This window comes from Panthera pardus, unplaced genomic scaffold, assembly GCF_024362965.1.
Source record: "Panthera pardus isolate Hobbes unplaced genomic scaffold, ASM2436296v1 HiC_scaffold_13, whole genome shotgun sequence".
NCBI classification, from domain to species: domain Eukaryota; kingdom Metazoa; phylum Chordata; class Mammalia; order Carnivora; family Felidae; genus Panthera; species Panthera pardus.
The window spans coordinates 165,372,340-165,393,915 of record NW_026526688.1 but is presented as its reverse complement, the minus strand read 5'-3'; the positions used below and the strand labels follow the sequence as shown (position 1 = coordinate 165,393,915).

General features: G+C 37.6%; 1 protein-coding gene and 1 non-coding gene across 2 annotated transcripts in view; one reads left to right on the top strand and one right to left on the bottom strand.

Annotated features, from left to right (window-relative positions):
* The window catches only part of GABRB1 (gamma-aminobutyric acid type A receptor subunit beta1), a 379,026-nt gene that overhangs the window by 122,463 nt on the left and 234,987 nt on the right, over positions 1-21,576 (top strand). The window contains exon 4 of the mRNA XM_019412864.2: positions 13,792-14,012. Coding sequence (XP_019268409.1) covers positions 13,792-14,012 — 221 coding nt within the window. The remainder of the gene's footprint in view (positions 1-13,791; positions 14,013-21,576) is intronic.
* On the bottom strand, positions 12,963-13,146 carry LOC128776860 (U2 spliceosomal RNA). The gene has a single exon (XR_008422000.1). It is a non-coding gene; the product is annotated as a U2 spliceosomal RNA (small nuclear RNA).

Here is a 21,576-nt window from a genome sequence, read left to right as displayed (position 1 = left end):
GGCCATGAATAGTTGTTTCATTCAGTATTCCATCATCCGGTGCCGGAGGCATAGAAGTAAAGCCTAATAGCTCCCACCCTCAACAAATGTATGTGCTCTCTTCTCCTAGAGTGTTATCATACACACATAATCTAAATTAAAAGATCCTTAACCTCTAGGCACTTGCCATATTTGCCTTTCATCTTACTGTTACTTAGAAATAACTGCCAGCAAGGAAAATACAGTTGCTATCATAGGCAATGATTAAGAAGGCCTTCACTTAGAAGTAGTAAAATACTTTGGCAGGCTTTTGAACGGGAAGCCATCCTACCAAAAGAAAATTATCCTACTTCCTATACTCCTTGAGGATATCGTAGAACGAAAATGTTGTCTTTCCCTTAGCTAACATCTGAAGAATCATCCAGGGCAGTGATGAACAATTGATTGTATTTAGCATTCTGTGGGGATGTCAGCTGCACACAGATAAGAGCATGGCAGTGGTGTTCCTTACCAGCAACAGCCGATGAAGGAGAATTCATGGATAAAACATCAGAGAGGACTGAAAAGTCTACATTAGAACTGATTGTTAATGATTAATCCATAATAAAGCAAGTCAGAAGTCAGCCTTAGGCAGGAGACAAAAACCATGTCCTAGGAGAAAAACCTTTCATGCTTGTGATACATACTTAAGCCATTGCTTGTTATATACTGGAAAGAACTAGGAATTTAAAGTCAGACAGATGTGGGTTCAAATCACAAATCTGATGTTTTTTGAGCGGAGTCATTTTGGGCATTTCATAAACTCAGAGTCTCATTTATAAAAAGAGAATACTAATTCCAACTTCATAAAGGTGCTGTGAAGTTTAAACAATATAACATATAGAAAGCACCTACTACAGGTAAACGTTCAGTAATAGGCAGCTCTTATTAAGTATTTAGAGAGGGGCATTGATAACTCAGCTAAAGAGAGTACAAATATATATTAGGCATTTCATTGTCCTGTGACATGTTTAAAGCTACTTTGTTTTCTTCATTTATTCACATATAGTTTTTAAATATTTTAGGACTATTACATACATAATTTTGATTTACTGTTACAACAGACCTCTTCATAGTTTTTCTGCCATTCACACAGACAAGGAGATTGAATTTCAGAATAATTGACAAATTTGCTCTAAGATCACAGGACTAGTGAGCAATAAATCTTTAACTAGATTCCAACTATCTTAGTTCTATTTTTGCCAAAGACTTAGTTGATGGGTCAATTTGTTTTAGCATGGTGTTAGCATGGAGGTTTTGTTCCTAGTTGGGTCCAGTGTATATCCTTAATGCAAATCTCTTTAGATATGCGTGTTTGATATGATCAATGACTATGAAATTGTATTAGAGGACTATTAAGTTTATCAGAATTATTAACTTTACAATCCACAAACCACTTTTTCTATACTACCAAGGAAATTCCTAGACTTTAAAGTTTCGTTATTGTTTTGTTTTTCTCATTAAATGATATAACATTGCCAAGGTCCTTCTCTGCAGCAAGGTCTGCCAAGTCACTTTTTAGTCAGATCCAGTCAAAGACCAAGAGAAGTTTGAACAGATGTTCAACGAGTTTGAGCCACCGAAGATGGCCAGTATGGATATTGATGTAGCTCTTTAGTTCTATAAACTTGACTTTAAGATACCTTACTTAGTTAATGCTTTTTATAAATTTGAATTTAGTTTAATATTTAGAAATTTATAGTACTAAAGGAGCAGTCTGTGGTTTTATTTTTATTTGTCTTAGCAAGTTGCCATATTAAGCTCCAGAGCATAGCATCACACAAGGCAAAAGATGCACTGAAACACCAGTACTTGTGATCTACCTATCTATCCATCATCTATCTATCAAAAAATATTTATTTCAATGCTGTTTTTAGTTGTTTAAAAAACCCTGAAATGTTCTTCGTGGCCATTAATAGAATATGATTAATTTCTATATTATAGTACACTGTATAACCACCAAATGGAATGTTATATCTCTACCCATAGATTTGGAGGAATTTCTGTGCTGTTCATTAATAAGAGAAAGATTCATAGAAGTGAATATATATAATGCTATTTTTGAAAAAACAATGATAAATTCCCATCTATACATATATATGTTCCTATATAATTGTATGAGTATGAGCAAACATATAAAATGTTGCTCACCAAGTTACCAATTAGTGAAAGAAAGTAGGATAGAGGAAGAAAGAGCTCTTGATAAACAATAAACAAACAAGCAAATGAATACATAAATAGCTGTGTAGAAGTAATAATTTTCTTGATAAAAAGGTAGTGTATATAAAATGATCTTATTTTTTTAAGTAGATAGAAAAACTAGCCACCAAAATGTTGATAGTGATTATCTCTAAAAGGAAAATTAAAAGAAAACTGAGCAAAGGAAGACAGTACAGACAAGAGAGAATGGAGCTAGAAGGCAAACATTTTGATAAAGTTGACATTTGAGCATTTAATTTGGCTACCCATTCTATTTTGAGAGTCCCGCAGGGACACCCAAGAGACCATTATCCATGGTCTCTTTAGGATGACAATCTGATGGATAATTTGATGGAAATCCATCTTCCTGTTAGAAAGTCTGAAAATAAAGTTCCTGAGAGTTTCTATAGGATTCCTTCCTGGAAGGGTAAGTGACAGCTCTCAGAGATATCAGAAATACTTGGCTCTTGAGAGAGCTATCATTATATCCCATAACAGTCTCTCTTTTTCACCCTATTAGTTTTAAGTTAAGAGTTCCTGGGGCTCCTGGGTGGCTCAGTCGGTTGAGCATCTGACTGCATCCTAAGTCTTGATCTCACAATTCATGAGTTTGAGCCCTGCGTTGAGTTCTGTGCTGACAGCTGGGAGTCTGGAACCTGCTTCAGATTCTGTGTGTGTGTGTGTGTGTGTGTGTGTGTGTGTGTGTGTGTGTCTCTGCTCCTCCCTTGCTCACACACTGTCTCTCTCTCAAAAATAAATAAACATTAAAAAAAAAGTTAAGAGTTCCTTACTCGGTTATCAAAAAGAATGAAATCTTGCCAATTGCAACAACATGGATGGAATTAGAGTGTATTATCCTAAGTGAAATAAGTCAGTCAGGGAAAGACAAATATCATATGATTTCAATATATACAGAATTTAAGAAACAAAACAGAGGAACATAGGGGAAAGGAAGGAAAAATAAAATGAGATAAAAACAGAGAGGGAGGCAAACAATAAGGGACTCTTAAATACAGAGAACAAATTGAAGGTTGCTGGTGTGTGGGGGGGTGGGGGTGGGCTAAATGGGTGATGGGCATTAAGGAGGGCACTTGTCGAGATGAGCACTGGGTGTGATATGTAAGTGATGAATCACTAAATTCTGCTCCTGAAATCAATGCTACACTCTATGTTAACTAACTTGAATTGAGGAGCACCTGGGTGACTCAATCTGTTAAGCCTCCGACTTCAGCTCAGGTCATGATCTTGGGGTTCATGAGTTTGAGCCCTGTGTCACGCTCTAATGACAGCTCAGAGTCTAGAGACTGCTTCAGATTCTGTGTCTCCCTTTCTCTCTGTCCCCCCCTCCAGAAAAAAAATAAATAAACATTAAAAAAATTAACTAACTTGAATTTAAATATAAATAAATAAATATGTATGCACCATCTGACTTGGGGGGAAAAGTTCCTAATATCTAATTCTCCTCCCACAAAACATAATAGAATCCTTACTTTATATACATATATACATGTATCTTTTTAATATAATTTACTGTCAAATTGTTTTCCATACAACACCCAGTGCTCATCCCAACAAATGCCCTCCTCAATTCCCCTCCTTACTTTATACTGACTGTTCCCTTTTAAGCTCTATTCACATTAAAAGATCACAATTCACGAAAGAAGACTACCTTCCTGGGCTAGAAAATGATGGCAAAGTTTTTTCCATCTCTTCTAAGTAGTGTGTGTTTTAACAGAACTTTAGTTTGATTCTGATTCTCATGGTTTTTTCCCAAGCTTACATCACTTTATAGTTTAGTTTTCTTGAATTGCCAGGCATACCACATAATGGTTACCATCCTGGTCATATAATCATAGTTCAACTCAGGATAGTCAGCCAAAACTACCACATTCTGAATGTTCCACTCCATGCATATGTTTTTACTTCTGCTCTTACTGAGATATTAGAGAAAATGGAAACACTGGTTTCCTAGGGATCTCTGCAACTAAGGAAGTTTGAAAAAACTTAGCGTGTCATATATATGTAATTACTTATGTGGTTTTACACATCAGTAACATTTATGATTCTCTTGATGAATGAATCACCAATCTAGTATTTTACTGATAATTTTCAATATTGACTAATTTGTGAATGAGCTCAAAAGTTTCACTGAATACGGTCCATTTTTAAAGCTTTGGTGTAAATAGCCTTATGCTTCCAAAATGAGAAGTTACTACTGAAACTATCAATGAAATTTCATTTGATATATTTCAAAATATGTCTCTTAGTATTTTGTAGAAAGTCACCGTGACTTCAGCCCTAAAAAGTAAGTTTGTTTTAAACTCCATGTGCTTTTCTCATTTCCCAGAGATTTATCAGTTACGTAGGTTAGTGGGAGTTATAGACCCATTAATCTTGAACAGTTAGAGCAAAAATACTCCGGATTAGAAATTATTTTAGTTAACTGTAAGTCCCCATGTATGTTATCTAAGGATGACAAGTTTTTTTTCAGAAAATTGGAACGTGGCAAGATGAATTTGTACTAACACACTTAGTGCTTATATCCAGTGCTACAGACACACAACACTACTTAATTCACGTTCAGCCAGCATGTTTGTGCTCTCCACTGCACACTATGCCAGGGCCTAAAAATTAAAAACAAAATAAAAATCTTTTGCCCTTGGGGAGCTCAGAATCCAGTGGGACTGAGAAAGAATTGCAAGTGCTACAATCAAAGTGGGAGAACAGTGTTGTGGGAGCTCAAAGGAGTGAGTGACTAATCACAGAATCAAATTTCCCAGGGGTTCTATCTTCTCACCTTCTACTGTCTCCATGGTGAGCCAATTCATTCTCATGACTTCATCTATCACTCATGACTCACATGGCTCTGTTTCCCCCTGAGCCCTATCTTCCTATATTCTGGCCCATAACTGCTTACTTGGCATCTCAATGTGCAAATGCCACTGACACCCACAACACACACCAGCCTGAAAACCATTAGTCATCCTCAGCCCCAAATCTTCAATTCTTATTGTTACCTCTTTACTCACTTACGTCAGAAACCCAGTGGTCATAGCCGATGCTCTCTTCTAACTTCACTGCTGCACACGTTTTTCCTCTTCCCCTCTTCTCCTTCAGTGCTGTGTTAAGTCAACTCTGACTTATCTATCTATTCCCTAGGTGAATGCCAGAGCTTGTTAAACCGACACCCTCCTACTCAATAGTCTTGTCTCCTTGAGTAGGCAGCTACCAATGAAGATGGGAGGAACTACTTTGCTTCAGAGTATTTGAAGTGGAGGGAATTTCATGCAGGAATCTGGTTACACAGGTAAAGGAAGAGCTGAGAAGACTACAGAGAACAGCAGGACAGCTTGGGACTAATAGTGCTGAGTCTCGCCCACTGACCTATGAGTTCCTGGAGGCAGGCAGGAAAAATGTGTTACTCAACTTTTTCTCCTCAGCATTTGGCATAATACAACTCATTAAGCATAGTAAAAAAACCATTAAATGTTGACACAGTGACTCAGTCATTCTAATACCCTAAGATCTTTTTGCCTCAGAAGTTTCTAGAAAATCATCCCTGCTGCGGGCCCAACATTTCAATATATCTTACCATGGAAACAACTCTAACCATTTGAGCTTCTGATTATTTAAACTTTAGAACATAAAGACATTTAAACTGACACTGGATGAAACATTAATCTTATCACATCCATTTGAAGAAATTGGATTTGTTGTGTAGAAAAATGTTTTTATATTTTTAAAGGCAATATGTCTTTGTACCTTCTACAGTAGATATTAAGTTACAAATGCTGAGGGGTGCCTGGGTGGCTTAGTCGGTTACACATCTGACTTTGGCTCAGGTCATGATCTCACGGTTTGTGGGTTCGAGCCCCGTGTTGGGCTCTGTGCTGGCAACTCAGAGCCTGGAGCCTGCTTCGGATTCTGTGTTTCCCTCTTTCTCTGCCCCTCCCCCATTCATGTTCTGTCTCTGTCTGTCTCTCAAAAATAAATAAACATTAAAAAAATTTAGATTACAAATGCTGGAATTCTTATATTGTACAGTCTCAGTCTCCAATAGTACTTCCAATAGTCTCGTAGTTCATTGCATCAGAACCCAAGTGCATTCTCTAGCTGTCACATCCCATGTCATCTGTGTGTTCATGTATCACAATGATCACAACGGCCTGTGTGATTTTCTTAGGTGCCTCTGATTTGGTACAAGGCCGTAACTAGCTGTTTCCGTTTTCCCACGAGGTTGATTGACTCTAGAATTGTTCAGAACAAAACTCAAGACTGACAAAAAGCCTGACTGCCCAGATGGATAAACCAAATGGGGCTATTTAGGATAAGGCAAAGGTAAAGAAGACTATGTTCTCTGAGGCATAGTGCAAGGCTCCAGTGCGTGGGCAAAAAATCAATAATAAATGAGAATATGGGCTTTGGAAACAATGACAGTGCATGTATTTTAAAGGTACTGTAGCAAAACATGGCTAAGGAGTAAGCACAACAAACATATATAAATAGTTAACTTAATAGTAGACGATGTTAAGATAAAAGATTATAAATTAACGGCAAACCTGGAGATACAATAACGAATTTCCATGGCAGAATGTATTTAACGGTGACACTGATACAGAAACATTCATTTAAGCAGGAGGTTGCATTAGAAACAGATGTTGTGCGGTTCATTTCAATTACAACTTAAATTGGTTTATTTATCAGACCATTTTTCACTAAATTTTGTTTGCATGAGATGCAAGTTGTGTGGGTTGTTTCCCCCTATCTTTATAAGCTATACTACTTGTTGCCAGCATACACACCTAGTCTCCAGGTTACTTTTTTAAAATCTAATTTATTGTCAAATTGGCTAATATACAATATGTACAGTATGCTCTTGGTTTCGGGGGTAGATTCCGTGGTTCATCGCTTACATACAACACCCAGTGCTCATCCCAACAAGTGCCCTCCTTAATACTCATCACCCATTTTCTCCTCTTCCCCCACCCCCCATCCACCCTTAGTTTGTTCTCTGTATTTAAGACTCTTTTATGGTTTGCCTCCCTCCCTCTCTGTTTGTAACTATTTTTCCCCTTCCCTTCCCCCATGGTCTTCTGTTAAATTTCTCAAGATCCACATATGAGTGAAAACATATGATATCTGTCTTTCTCTGAGTGACTTATTTCACTTAGCATAATACCTTCCAGTTCCATCCACATTGCTGCAAATGGCATGATTTCATTCTTTCTCATTGCCAAGTAGTATTCCATCGTATATATAAGCCACATCTCTTTATACATTCATCAGTTGATAGACATTTAGACTCTTTCCATAATTTGGCTATTGTTGAAATCACTGCTATAGACATTGGGGTACATGTGTCTCTATGAATAAGCACTCCTGTATCCTTTGAATAAATTTCCAGGTTAACTTTTCTTCAGAATTGTCATTGCGTTTGATAGGGAATCGTCTTGATTAAAGTTAAATATCTTTTCCTCCTCTCTCTTTGCTCTTCCGGTTAATAAACAAAGCCAAATATGTCTCTCTTTTTGTTTTTCGGTCATTTTCCATCTCTGGGTCTCAAATTTCTCATAATACCTCCCTTTTTTGAAAACAGGAAGATAGGCCAGATGACTGAGGTTTTTGTTGGGTTTCCTTAATATGTGTAATTTTTTCTTAATTATATTCTGATATGGATGTTGATCAGCATCATTATTATGGCTTTTTTCTGGTTGGAGAAAATAAAAATGAAGTTAACCAGCACAAAGAAAGCAGAGTTTATTGCAATGATATAAAGAGGGCTCCTAAGAGGTTAAAGTATTAAACATGTCCACATGTCCAGACCTCATGAGAACTAGAAATAAGAAGTAAAAAGCCTTCATGAACTCAGTTGTTCATTCTCTCACAATGTCAGACTCTTCCTCTTACGGCTGTATTTCCCTTTCTCCGGTCGCTTTATGTGTAGGCTGGCTTCCTCTTTTTTTCGTAGTCTCTCTTCTCTCATAACCTCATAATAGCAGTGCAGCCCTAGTTCTATGTCATGACTTTTGCACTTAGTCCTACAGCTCCCGTCAGATTCTTTATGCAAGAGCTAATTTCTGGGAGAGGGCTCCGATTGGTTCATCTCATCTTTTTGATCCAGGCACAGGTTTATTTCCTGCCTGTGGATCAGCTGCTTTTAAATTAGGTATCTACTCTCTGTTCCCAAGGTGGGGGGGACAGGATCATGAGATTTCACTGTGGCCTTGTTCGGTCAGCAGGCAGGGCAGTTTCCATCCTAGAAGGGACCACAGAACTGGCAGGCAATGATGCACAGCTCTACCACAATCAGCTCTTAGGAAAAGCAGCCTTAGCTTTGGAAAGAGCACATATTAGAGTTCAACTAAACTGGCATGAATATTTTACAGGGAACACGGATTTGTGGTTGGGATGCTTTATAATGTATGTTCGAACTTGTGAAAGATAAAATATAAATGTGTGCGAGAGCACTGGTTCTTTTATACACACGAACACACACACACACACACACACACACACACACACACACACACATCCCCTTTCCTGAGAACAGTTTGAAAAGAAGGGATTGTTCGTATGATCCTTCTGTGTGGATGCAATATTACTAGACGTTAAAGCAATTATTTTGTCTCTTCACTAACAAGTCAACCAGCCTGAGATGTGCTGGTTGTGGAGGCAGCTCATAAAAGACCACTTTTTTTAGCCCAGCATAATATCTAAGAGCTCATTCTAGTCACAGGCATACCCCAATAAAACACACAACTCTTTTTCCCTAATCCAATGCAAGATAATGCATTTTAACCAAATGATTTCTTATGGTAAAGTGGCAAATTATAAACCATCCAATGTCAGAATTACCTAGCACAAAGTTTTGAGGAATATGTTAAAAGCCCAAGTAGACCAGTGAATATACACAATTTTCATGGTAAATAATGGCAGAGGATTTTGAAATATTTTATTGATATTAAAAGGAAGGATATTTTCATCTAAGGCAGGGTTTCTTAGCTTTGGCACTATTAACATTTTGAGCCAGATAATTCTTTGTTGTGGGGTCTGTGCTGGGTAGTGCATTACGTGTGTGTTGAGAGGGAGCACCCCTGGCCTCCGCCCACAGAGGCCAGTAGCACATATCATCACTCCCAGTTGTGACAACCAAAACCATCTCCAGACATTGCTATATGTCCTCTGGGAGCAACATTGCCTTGAGTTTGAAACCACTGATTTAACCTTTGTTCTCCACAAGAATTATTTATTTATTTATTTATTTATTTATTCATTTAATATGAACTTTATTGTCAAATTGGTTTCCATACAACACCCAGTGCTCATCCCAACAGGTGCCCTCCTCAATACCCATCACCCACCCACCCCTCCCTCCCACCCCCCATCAACCCTCAGTTTGTTCTCAGTTTTTAAGAGTCTCTTATGGTTTGGCTCCCTCCATCTCTTTTTTTTTCCTTCCCCTCCCCCATGGTTTTTTTTTATGATAAATAATTTCTTATTCCCTTAACGTTTTTAGATTTATGAAAAATATGTCCTTTTGGAGTCTAATGGAGCACTACTGATTTGGTATCATCTGTCTTGCTTTTCCTCAATGAATCACATTCTCTCATGCCTGAATTAGCCTGACCAATTTCATTAGCCAACTCAAACCTGTTAATCCCATTAATTTGCTTCAGTGTCAGAGAATCCCTGATGGCCCATAGTTTTTAAATCCGTTGCTCTTCTTCCTCTCTCAGAGTAGCTTGCATACTTGAGAAATCTGGTTGAACACTTGTAAATACACCCAGAAGAAAAAAGGCTTTAGTGTTCTTGTTCAACATATTGCTACCTTTAATTTCTTTCTGCAAGATTTTCCATTCTCCCTTGAGTGCTTACACCTTGATTCATAAAGAAATAATAGAAAATCTGGTGTACAAGACAACAAAATGCAGCAATTTTAAGCCTTCCTTTTCTGTCTAAAAACGTAGTATACAAAAACAAGTCATAGACTTTTACTATATTCAGATGTCATTGTTAATATTACTATTAAGATGCAGATAGAAAGAATAATTTCTTTAAAATACAGTACATCGTTTCTCTGACCTGTAAATAATAAATTCTCTCAGAGAGAATTGGCCTGTCTCGCGAGGTTGTAAGAACAAAATGTGATGGGGTTGGAAAGACTACAAAAACCACAGAGCCTCCTCCAGGAGAAAGAGATTATTGTGATGCTCGTACCATCATACAGATAGTACAAAAGAGACACGGCTGTATTTTGGGTCTTTCCATAATCATCATTATCACCACAACCAAACTACCATTCTCTTCCAAAAGTTTTCATTAAGGATATCAATCTCGTATGTCCATATTTTCACTTATCATGGGAATGTCATGGATTAAGATAATAATGCTAGACATACATAAGACAAGTGCAGAAAACTACTTGTGCCACATCACCCACTTCCAAATGTAACATACAAGCATAAGTACATTTTCACTGAATTACTTCTTCTGGAAAATAGGGTAAATTACTGCTCTAATTTAGAAGCATGATGTGAAGTTTAGTCCTTATTTAGTAAAAAAAAAAAGAGCGAGTTGTGGAGAGCAAAGATCTCACTGCATGTGTAGAATTCTCTCTTTACGGGAAACAAAACAGTTTCCAGAAAGGGAAAGGGGAAAGTCTATGCAAATGCACACACACACACACACACACACACACACTCACACACACACATACACACACATGCACACTCAAATCTACGCAGAGATTACTCATGTTTACATTATTTTCTCCTTTCCACTCTCCGTTGTTTACTTACCACAAACTCATATTTTAATTATAGCATTTATTATCAGAGTATTGTTTGCCATTATAATCCTTTATAAGTTTTCCCCCATCACATATTAAAATTTTATTGAGGGAAAGTTGGTGTAAGGATTTTGCCCCATGTTCTCATTGTGAGGAAATCCTTTGTATCACCTGTGAAGGTCTGGAAGCTAATGGCTATTCAGCATGAGTACTAAAACATGTTTTCCACTGCTGACTGTGCTGATCATCATGGCAAAGTTTACAATAACATGTCTTTGGATAGTTATTACTTTTCTTACATTGGCTGAATTACAAATAAGAACCGAACACCCAGACTTACAATTGATCACATAAAATTGCTTATTTTTGTGGTCATTGGGGTCCTTCTGCCTGTAAGTTTTTTTTCATAAACATCTCTTTAAAAATAGAAATGCTTATGAAAATGAATATGCACACTCAAAGTAATTTGGAAGTATGATATCAATCTTTAAATAGCAATAATTTTGAAGATCATATATTTGTTTAGCACATTACAGTTTCTAAAGAGCTTTCACCATAATTTCCCAAGTAATGTTCACAATACATTGTGAGTGCTAGTAAATGATATTATTTTCATCTTTATTTTTTTTTTATTTTTATTTTTTTTTATTTTTTTTTAACGTTTTATTTATTTTTGAGACAGAGAGAGACAGAGCATGAACAGGGGAGGGGCAGAGAGAGAGGGAGACACAGAATCGGAAGCAGGCTCCAGGCTCTGAGCTGTCAGCCCAGAGCCCGACGTGGGGCTCGAACTCACGAACCGCAAGACTGTGACCTGAGCCGAAGTCGGACGTTTAACCGACTGAGCCACCCAGGCGCCCCTATTTTCATCTTCAAAATGAGGCATCTGATTGGGCATCTGGGTGGCTCAGTCATTTAAGCATCAGACTTCGGCTCAGGTCATGATCTCATGGTTTGTGGTTCTGAGCCCGGTGTCGGGCTCTGTGCTGACAGCTCGGAGCCTGGAGCCTGCTTTGGATCTGTCTCATTCTCTATCTGCCCCACCCCCACTTGTGCTCTGTCTCTCTCTGTCTCTCAAAAATAAATAGATGTTAAACAAAATTAAGATTAATTAATTAATTAATTTTAAAAAACGAGGCATCAGAGATACAAGGGGTTAAGTTAGTTACTCATGTTACATAGGTCCACATGTCATAGGCTTTGGAATCAAGGTATTTTGAAATCTAAGGCCCAGAATCTGTTCAATTCATTTTTCCTCCAAAAAGGTGCTATGGTAAAAAATTGAAGAGAATGCAAATGCGAATAGTAGCGGTTGAGAAAGGAAGTGTATGTAACCCTGTGGATTTTCTTTTCTGTTAAATGAAGGTAAAGTGGAAGGAGATTTTAGAGCTTTAAGGGATATTGTGTGATTAATAGTGAAGAGCTAATGTCCTTGTCATTGAACAAGAAAGAATGGCTTTGAATTATTGCAAGATGCCACTTGAGTAAACAGTGTGAGTGTTCTTGAGTATAATGGTTAAAGGACATTGGAGCTCATTATCCAGAATGAATATTGTCTTATATTTTGGGATATTTCAGAAATGGCATACAGATCCATAAAGGGATCTATATAAAGTGCGGTTTGCCCAGATGTAAGGCCCGATGTGAATCAATGTTTCTCAATTAGTGGTATATGCAACAATGGCAGGACACAGACATTGTTCAGGAGTTATGTAGTGTTTTCTTAACTGTCGCTAAAATATTCACAATCACTACTGACAGATAAATATCCTTTAAAAGAAAAAGGGAACTCTCTCTTTTTATTATATTGAGACTCACATCTTAAAGACTTCATGATTTTACTGCTACCATTTTTTAATGGACAATTACACTTTATAGTAATGAAGTTCTTTAAAAACAGACAACAACTAAAACTCTAAGATAATCATCACAGTCCCTTTCCAGTAGCTTGATCTATTTATTGAACCCAAATCTTCCTGACTCTCACTGCCAGGGGAAACTTGGGCAGAAAAAAAATGCACAAAGGGAAGTCCTTAGTGTTATCTTGTACAAGAGGTTTGGAAACAAACTCAAATACAAACCCAACTCTGACGTCAAACCAATTTCTACACTTGATCTTAGCCAAAAGGCTGAGAAGCGATCCCAATTTCTAAAGCAAAGCAAGAGTGAGGTAAGAGAGAAATGGCTGAGCAGTTCCACAGCTGATTTCAGTTCTCAGGCCAAAATGATTATGTCCATCCAAAGGTGATTTTTAGTATCAATAGACAAGTTGTAATTTGCTAGAAAGATCCAGATAATGGTAATTGATGACCCTTATAAGACAAACAGCAGTATTCATTCAAGAGGCAATTTAGAAAACACCCTCTCCTTTTAAGTGCATAAATTTTTAAGTTATTATTGAGCACACATTCCCCTCCAAAACGGTACCATAACTATAATATCCAGATGTTAATTTTTGTGAACATGGATCTTTCAGTACAACTTTCCTTTGTGACCCTCCTCGTGATCATGACCTTAACTTCAAACCTTAAAATTCATTTAAATGGATTTACCCTACATTGGAGGGAATTCTTGTCCATGCATTCAATTATTACTCCAACACTTGTAACCTACTGGTTGTCCCATAGTTGGAGGTGAAAATTTCAGTGTATTCAAGTGTAACTTCCTCAGGGACAGCAGGACAGTGGATCTCTGGGATTACACAATACTACGTATTATCACTTTCATACAGAAGGCCTTTGATGACGGCGATGAGAGTCCAATTTTTTGTTTCCTTTATTTCACAGGATTATACACTCACCATGTATTTCCAGCAATCTTGGAAAGACAAAAGGCTTTCTTATTCTGGAATCCCACTAAATCTCACGCTAGACAACAGGGTAGCTGACCAACTCTGGGTGCCAGACACCTACTTTCTGAATGACAAGAAATCATTTGTGCATGGGGTTACAGTGAAGAATCGAATGATCCGACTGCATCCTGATGGAACAGTTCTCTACGGACTCCGGTAAATGACTTTGTGTTGTATGATTCACTGTTGCTGCTGCTGTTGTTATTGTGGTTATGTTTTATTTTTTACTTTTGGAAATGGGCAGAGGGAAGAGAAGCAAGTAGGAGAATATATAGACACTTTCATCTATGTAACAAAGTTATATTAAAGACCAGAAAAAACTCTTTTGGAATCATTTGAACTAAGTCTAGGCAACTTTGTTCATCAAGGTAAGTGAATTATGTGCCCTAAACTTCAAATAATAAACATAGGAATAAGAAAATGTATGTTTGCCAGATTTTATATCTAACTTACTGTAGAAGTTATATCCTTTTTTAGCAAATTGCTTGATTACCTCAGAGCCACCCAGACTGAACTGAAATGTGTTCTAAGTATTGGGTATAGCTACTTAATTATGAAAGAGAATTGGGAAACAATACTTTGAAGAAGGAGGAAAATATTTTGTAGTGACTTTGAGAAGATTCATAGTGTTTTCATTCCCTTAAGTCTCTCTTTCAGTGTTTGTATTTAGGCATATGATCCATATGGAATTAATTTTTGTGTTTCATGTAAGGTAGAGGTTGAGATTTAATTTTTTTCCATATGAATATCCAATTTTATAATTTATTGAAAAGATTTTTCTTCTCACACCAGATTGTGTTGGTGCCTTTGACTGGATAAGTGGGGGGGGGGGGGGGGGTCTAATTCTAGGCTTTATTCTATTCCATTGTTCTATTTGTCTATTCACCAGCAGTATCACACTATTTTAATTACAATAGCTATATGATAAATCATGAAGTAGTGTAAGTCCTCTAACTTTGTATTTATTCTTTAAGATTGCTATAGATATTCTAGACCATTTGCTTCTACCTATAACTTGTAGAATCAACTTGTTGATTTCTACCTGAAAGCATCTGCTGGAATTATAATTGAGATTGCATTGACTCTATAGATCAATTTGGGGAGAATCAGTATCTTAAAATGATCTAACACTCTAATCCATGAACATGATATATCTTCACTTCTTTAGGTTACCTTTAATTTATATCAACAATAACTTGCACCATAGTGGATTTTGTTTTGTTTGTTTTTAAGAATCAAGTATAAAAGAGGTATCATATACTTATTATTAACCCTCATTTGGTTATGGGTTTATTAAAAATTTTAAGACTAAAATTCAAATCAACTTCCCATTTTACCAAAGAAATACCTGAATTATGACATTATTGTAAGATATGTAGAGTGGTGGTTCTTTAACCTTTGTTGTCACCTTTAAAAAAAAGAAAACAAACCTTTGTTGTCACCTTATCCTTTTGGGAAACTGTTGATAGCTATATCCACAAACTCATGTATGCCCCAAATTTTCCTATTATTTTAGAGTCTTTATAAGCCCCCTAAAATTCTTCACACACCGCCAACACTAAGCTAAAACTCTAGGTAAAGGATAAAATCATACAACTAATTTCTGTACATTCACAAATACCCCAGAACACTATGCAAGTGAAAAAAAAAAAAAACTAGATGTGTGATAAAACTTCTGAACTTAACCCAGTGGTTGACTATGTAGTTGATAGATTTGGACTTTATTTACATAGTAAAATAGATTCAGATAAAAATAATGTTTGGAATTTCTTCACTCTTTCAGTACCCCCAAAATCTTTTGACTCTAGTTTAAAATCTCTGACCTAGGGGCGCCTGGGTGGCTCAGTTGGTTGAGTGTCTGACTTCAGCTCAGGTCATGATCTTACGGTTAGTGAGTTCAAACCCCACGTCAGGCTCTGTGCTGACAGCTCAGAGCCTGGTGTCTGCTTCAGATTCTGTGTCTCCCTCTCTCTCTGTCCCTCCCATACTCATGTTTTCTCTCTCTCTCTCTCTGTATCAAAAACAAATAAACATTAAAAAAATTTTTTTAATCTCTGGCCTAAAAGTCTCTGAGAAAAATGGCAAAATAAACCAACAATTCCCTTGAGTGTATTGATAGTGACTCCTGATGAAATCTACTAATCCAAGATCAGTGGTGATGTTAATAAAGGTATATACCCTAGAAATCAGTTGTAATTTTTTGCCACCTACGAAACTTCTATCAGATATAGCCAAGGTGTAAAAAGGACAAATCACTCTTCTAAAGTATTCTGGGAGAATAATTTCACAACCCAACTTAGTAAGCTAATCAATCACACGTATGATCACTTTATGTGATTAGTCAAGAATGCATAAAAAGTTGTTTTTGATTTTTAAAAAAGGCAATCAGGTGTTTACAGGCATGAAAGTGGGTTGCAATCTCAGTTTACAGAATCTCACTTCAGGCATTTCTCAAATTATTGGCAGCCTCTACCAATGGGAATTGATGTAAAGGAAGAAAAACATTTGAGAATCTTGAAATTGAACATACCTCATTTTAAACAAATAAAACTGAGGCACAAAATGGCAAGGACCGTTTCTAAGCACCTTGTCTATCTAAGGGATTGGGACTAAAATGTAGGTGTCCTGACTCCCATAGTTGTGCTCTTCCCACCCCACTGCCTTTCAAACACACTTAGAAGAAAACACCTCCTTCCTAGTTGTCCAACCTTGCTCTTTCCTCTTGGGAGCCAACCCAGACTTGGAGCCCGCAAACAGATCTACCAAAGGAAAACACAAACCCTTTGTCTATTATGCAGACCCTGATTTCTTTTAGGCACCAGCATTCTCCATAAGAACCTCACACCACTTCTGATCTCCTTCTCCACCCTGTCTTCTTCCCTACTTCTTCCCTCACAGGTTTATTTTTCTTTTTCTGGAGGTTATAAACATCCTGGAGAAACCATAAGCTCTAGCAAAGAAAGCATGACTTCTGGAGTCAGAGGACCAAAAGCGGGCTCAAATTCCAGCATTTCTGATTGTTTAACCTTGCACAAGTTATACAAATTTACTGAATCTACAATAATGAGCTAATAACCCCTTATTCATTGTTGGGAAATTCTTATTAAATAATGAATATGTTAATATATGGTGAATTCTAAATTGTATTTTTCTAAAGTCATTGTGCCTTATATAGCTATATTAGGTGCTGGAGGGTGGTTTTCTAACTCTCAAGAATATCAGTGACCAGAACAGAGATACAGTTATCCAATTAAAAAAAATCATTGAGTACCTGTATATGTTCATATACTCACTGTTCTGGCCCTGGAAATAATTCCCCAGAAGCCTGATAGAAATTTGTCATTATGGCAAAGGGGAAATCACCAGCGACTATGAGTCAAGAGACTTGTGGCTGAACTAGATTGTGCCCTTAAGTAAGCTATTTCCTCCTCTGGGCTTTGGATCCCTCAGTTTTAAAGGGAAGAGATTGCATAAAATTATACCTAAATTCCCTTCCAAATCTAACTTCCATTGCTTCTCTTATCCTATATATTAAGGAATGTTTATTTTAATCCCTCTGATATAACATTTTCTAGTCTTAGAAATGACAACCTGTATTTTTTTTCTTTGTAATTGACTTTTCAAGAATAACTGCCATATATCACTCCCTAGCACATGTACTAGAAAATCCTTATCATACAACATATGTATTGGCATATTTATAGCTGTACTTATTTTAGATACGGGTATTCAGGAGAATGAAATTTCTTGCCTTATCCCTTTTCATAAGTCCAGCTAATAGTCATTATGAAATGAGACCATATACTAATGGGTTGTTTTTAGCAATGATGGGATCAATGGGATTTTCTGAATGTCCCTGAAAGCCCCTTTAACCAGGTATTCCATAATCATAAGACTATATCATTAAGCTAAATAAAATTTTTTCTATATTCAAACTCAGTATGAGATGTTAAAACTTAATGTATTTGAAGCCGCAAGAATAGAGTTGGTTGTTTTCTATTTTTGTGAACTATGTCAAATCAGATTTTATACACAGGGAATGACACACAGTTGCGTTAACACTCTAAAATAACAGGGTGGTGTCTGATGTAAGTCTAGTGCTTTTGGAGGAACCAGACTGCAGTGCAACAGGCATTCAGCAAATAGAAGAGACTCCATTCCTCATATTTTTTGCTCTCAGGTTACCTCTGCAGTGACAAAATGCATTACACCAAGCAACAGCCCCATCGTCACTATTGCTTCCTCTTCCATTTTGCTAGGGATCTAAATAAAAGAGGTCTGTGATGTGCTGTGAGATGTGGCAGGAGACCGGAATTTATGACTATGTCCCATGATCACTCCACTCTGCTCCTTTCAAAGCACATTATGTCATTTCCTTTCTTTTTTATAATATGTTTATTGTCAAGTTGGTTTCCATACAACACTCAGTGCTCATCCCAAAAGGTGCCCTCCTCAATACCCATCACCCACCCTCCCCTCCCTCCTAACCCCTCATCAACCCTCAGTTTGTTCTCAGTTTTTTAAGAGTCTCTTATGCTTTGGCTCTCTCCCTCTCTAACCTCTTTTTTTTTTTCTTCCCCTCACCCATGGACTTCTGTTAAGTTTCTCAGGATCCACATAAGAGTGAAACCATATGGTATCTGTCTTTCTCTGTATGGCTTATTTCACTTAGCATCACACTCTCCAGTTCCATCCACGTTGCTACAAAAGGCCATATTTCATTCTTTCTCATTGCCATGTAGTATTCCATTGTGTATATGAACCACAATTTTTTATCCATTTGTCAGTTGATGGACATTTAGGCTCTTTCCATAATTTGGCTGTTGTTGAGAGTGCTGCTATAAATATTGGGGTACAAGTGCCCCTATGCATCAGTACTCCTGTATCCTTTGGGTAAATTCCTAGCAGTGCTACTGCTGGGTCATAGGGTAGGTCTATTTTTAATTTTTTGAGGAACCTCTACACTGTTTTCCAAGAGCGGCTGCACCAATTTGCATTCCCACCAACAGTGCAAGAGGGTTCCCGTTTCTCCACATTCTCTCCAGCATCTATAGTCTCCTGATTTGTTCATTTTGGCCACTCTGACCAGCGTGAGGTGATATCTGAGTGTGGTTTTGATTTGTATTTCCCTGATGAGGAGCGACGTTGAGCATCTTTTCATGTGCCTGTTGGCCATCCGGATGTCTTCATTAGAGAAGTGTCTATTCATGTTTTCTGCCCATTTCTTCACTGGATTATTTGTTTTTTGGGTGTGGAGTTTGGTGAGCTCTTTATAGATTTTTGGATACTAGCCCTTTGTCCGATATGTCATTTGCAAATATCTTTTCCCATTCTGTTGGTTGCCTTTTAGTTTTGTTGATTGTTTCCTTTGCTGTGCAGAAGCTTTTTATCTTCATGAGGTCCCAATAGTTCATTTTTGCTTTTAATTCCCTTGTCTTTGGAGATGTGTCAAGTAAGAAATTGCTGCAGCTGAGGTCAGAGAGGTTTTTTCCTGCTTTATCCTCTAGAGTTTTGATGGTTTCCTGTCTCACATTCAGGTCCTTTATCCATTTTGAGTGTGTTTTTCTGAATGGTGTAAGAAAGTGGTCTAGTTTCAACCTTCTGCAAGTTGCTGCCCAGTTCTCCCAGCACCATTTGTTAAAGAGACTGTCTTTTTTCCATAGAATGTTCTTTCCTGCTTTGTCAAAGATTAGTTGGCCATACTTATGTGGGTCTAATTCTGGAGTTTCTATTCTGTTCCATTGGTCTATGTGTCTGTTTTTGTGCCAATACCATGCTGTCTTGATGATTACAGCTTTGTAGTTGAGGCTAAAGTCTGGGATTGTGATGCCTCCTGCTTTGGTCTTCTTCTTCAAAATTACTTTGGCTATTCGGGGCCTTTTGTGGTTCCATACAAATTTTAGGACTGCTTGTTCTAGCTTTGAGAAGAATGCTGGTGCAATTTTGTGTTCTCAGTTTTTAAGAGTCTTTTATGGTTTGTCTCCCTCCCTCTCAAACTTTTTTTTTTCCTTCCCCGCCCCCATAGTCTTCTGTTAAGTTTCTCAGGATCCACATAAGAGTGAAAACATATGGTATCTGTCTTTCTCTGTATGACTTATTTCACTTAGCATAACACTCTCCAGTTCCATCCATGTTGCTACAAAGGGCCATATTTCATTCTTTCTCATTGCTACGTAGTACTCCATTGTGTATATAAACCACAATTTCTTTATCCATTCATCAGTTGATGGACATTTAGGCTCTTTCCATAATTTGGCCGCTTTGGAAAACAGTGTGGAGGTTACCCAAAAAGTTAAAAATAGATCTACCCTATGACCCAGCAATAGCACTGCTAGAAATTTACCCAAGGGATACAGGAGTGCTGGTGGATAGGGGCACCTGTACCCCAGTGTTTATAGCAACACTTTCAACAATAGCCAAATTATGATGTCATTTCCTTTCTTACTCAAAAGTGGAGACCGAACAACCAAATTCCTCAGTGTCATGCATCGAATCCTTAAGCTTCTGTCTTCCTACCTTCCATTTAACTCTGAGGGAGATTTTCTCCTCTTTTGAAGGCCAGTCTCTCCACGTATGCATTTAATTTTATTGCTGCACACTCTTTTCAGACTTTGATCCCTGCTTTTAGCGAATCTTCAGTCTTCCCTCTCCATGGGTTCCTCTTTGTCCTCAAACCGGTCCTCTCACACTTCACCTCTTTGGTTTCCTCTACTCCCTCACCATTTACACCTTGGTCTCCAAAACCCTGGCTGCCGCCCATGGTGCTTTCCTAAAACAGCTCTGTCCAAAATTAACGGCACTGTTGCTGGTTCTCAATCTATACTCCTGACTTCTCTGCATGATTTAAGAGTGGTGACGGACCTCGACTTCAGGACTTCCAAGACCTGCCCCCAAGTTTTTCATTATTGCTCTTCTTTTGGTCTTTTTGCTATTCCCTCACCAGTTGCTCTCTTGCTTCTAGTGAGCTAGAAAGATTCCTTGAGTTTTGACCAACTCACTGATGTGACAGCTTAGATATCTAAAATCCCAATTTATTGAGCTCAGAAAAATATTTGTAATTACTTACTGAGCATTTGTATCTGGATGCCCACCCGGCCAGATACTCCTGACATGGCCCTTATTTCCCTATTATCTGTTTTTCCTAAAACCAGGTTCTCCTCCTTACACAGCTGTTAACAAAAGCCATCATTCTCCAAGTCAATAGGGATATACTTGTAGGCAGTTTTGCCTGTACATCCCTTTTGTCCCGAGGTCCAATCCGTTGCTTCCACTCTGCTGTATCTCAGCTATGTCCATTTGCAAACCATTTCCGTCATCTCACTTAACATCCTCACTGTCTGTCACTTTCTGGCCAATTTCCTGTCACAGTTTTTCTTGTTCTCATCACTGCCATCTTATTCCTACAGCCCATGTCAGATCAAATCACTCCTACATGAAAAAAAAATCTCTCCACCGTCCCCATAAAATTACATTTCCATTCTTCTGTCTATAATCTAAGACCGTGTATATGTCACCAAACAACTTTCCCATGTAATGAGCCATTTTCTTCCTCTCTGAAACCTAAACGTTTATAAAACAACTTACTTGTTTTCTCTAAACACATGCAGGGTGTTTCAAACTCAAGTATGACCCAAATATATGACCCAAATAGATTATATTGATACTAAAGAATGATTTGCTATTTACCTGAAATTCAAATTTCACTAGGTATCCTGTATTT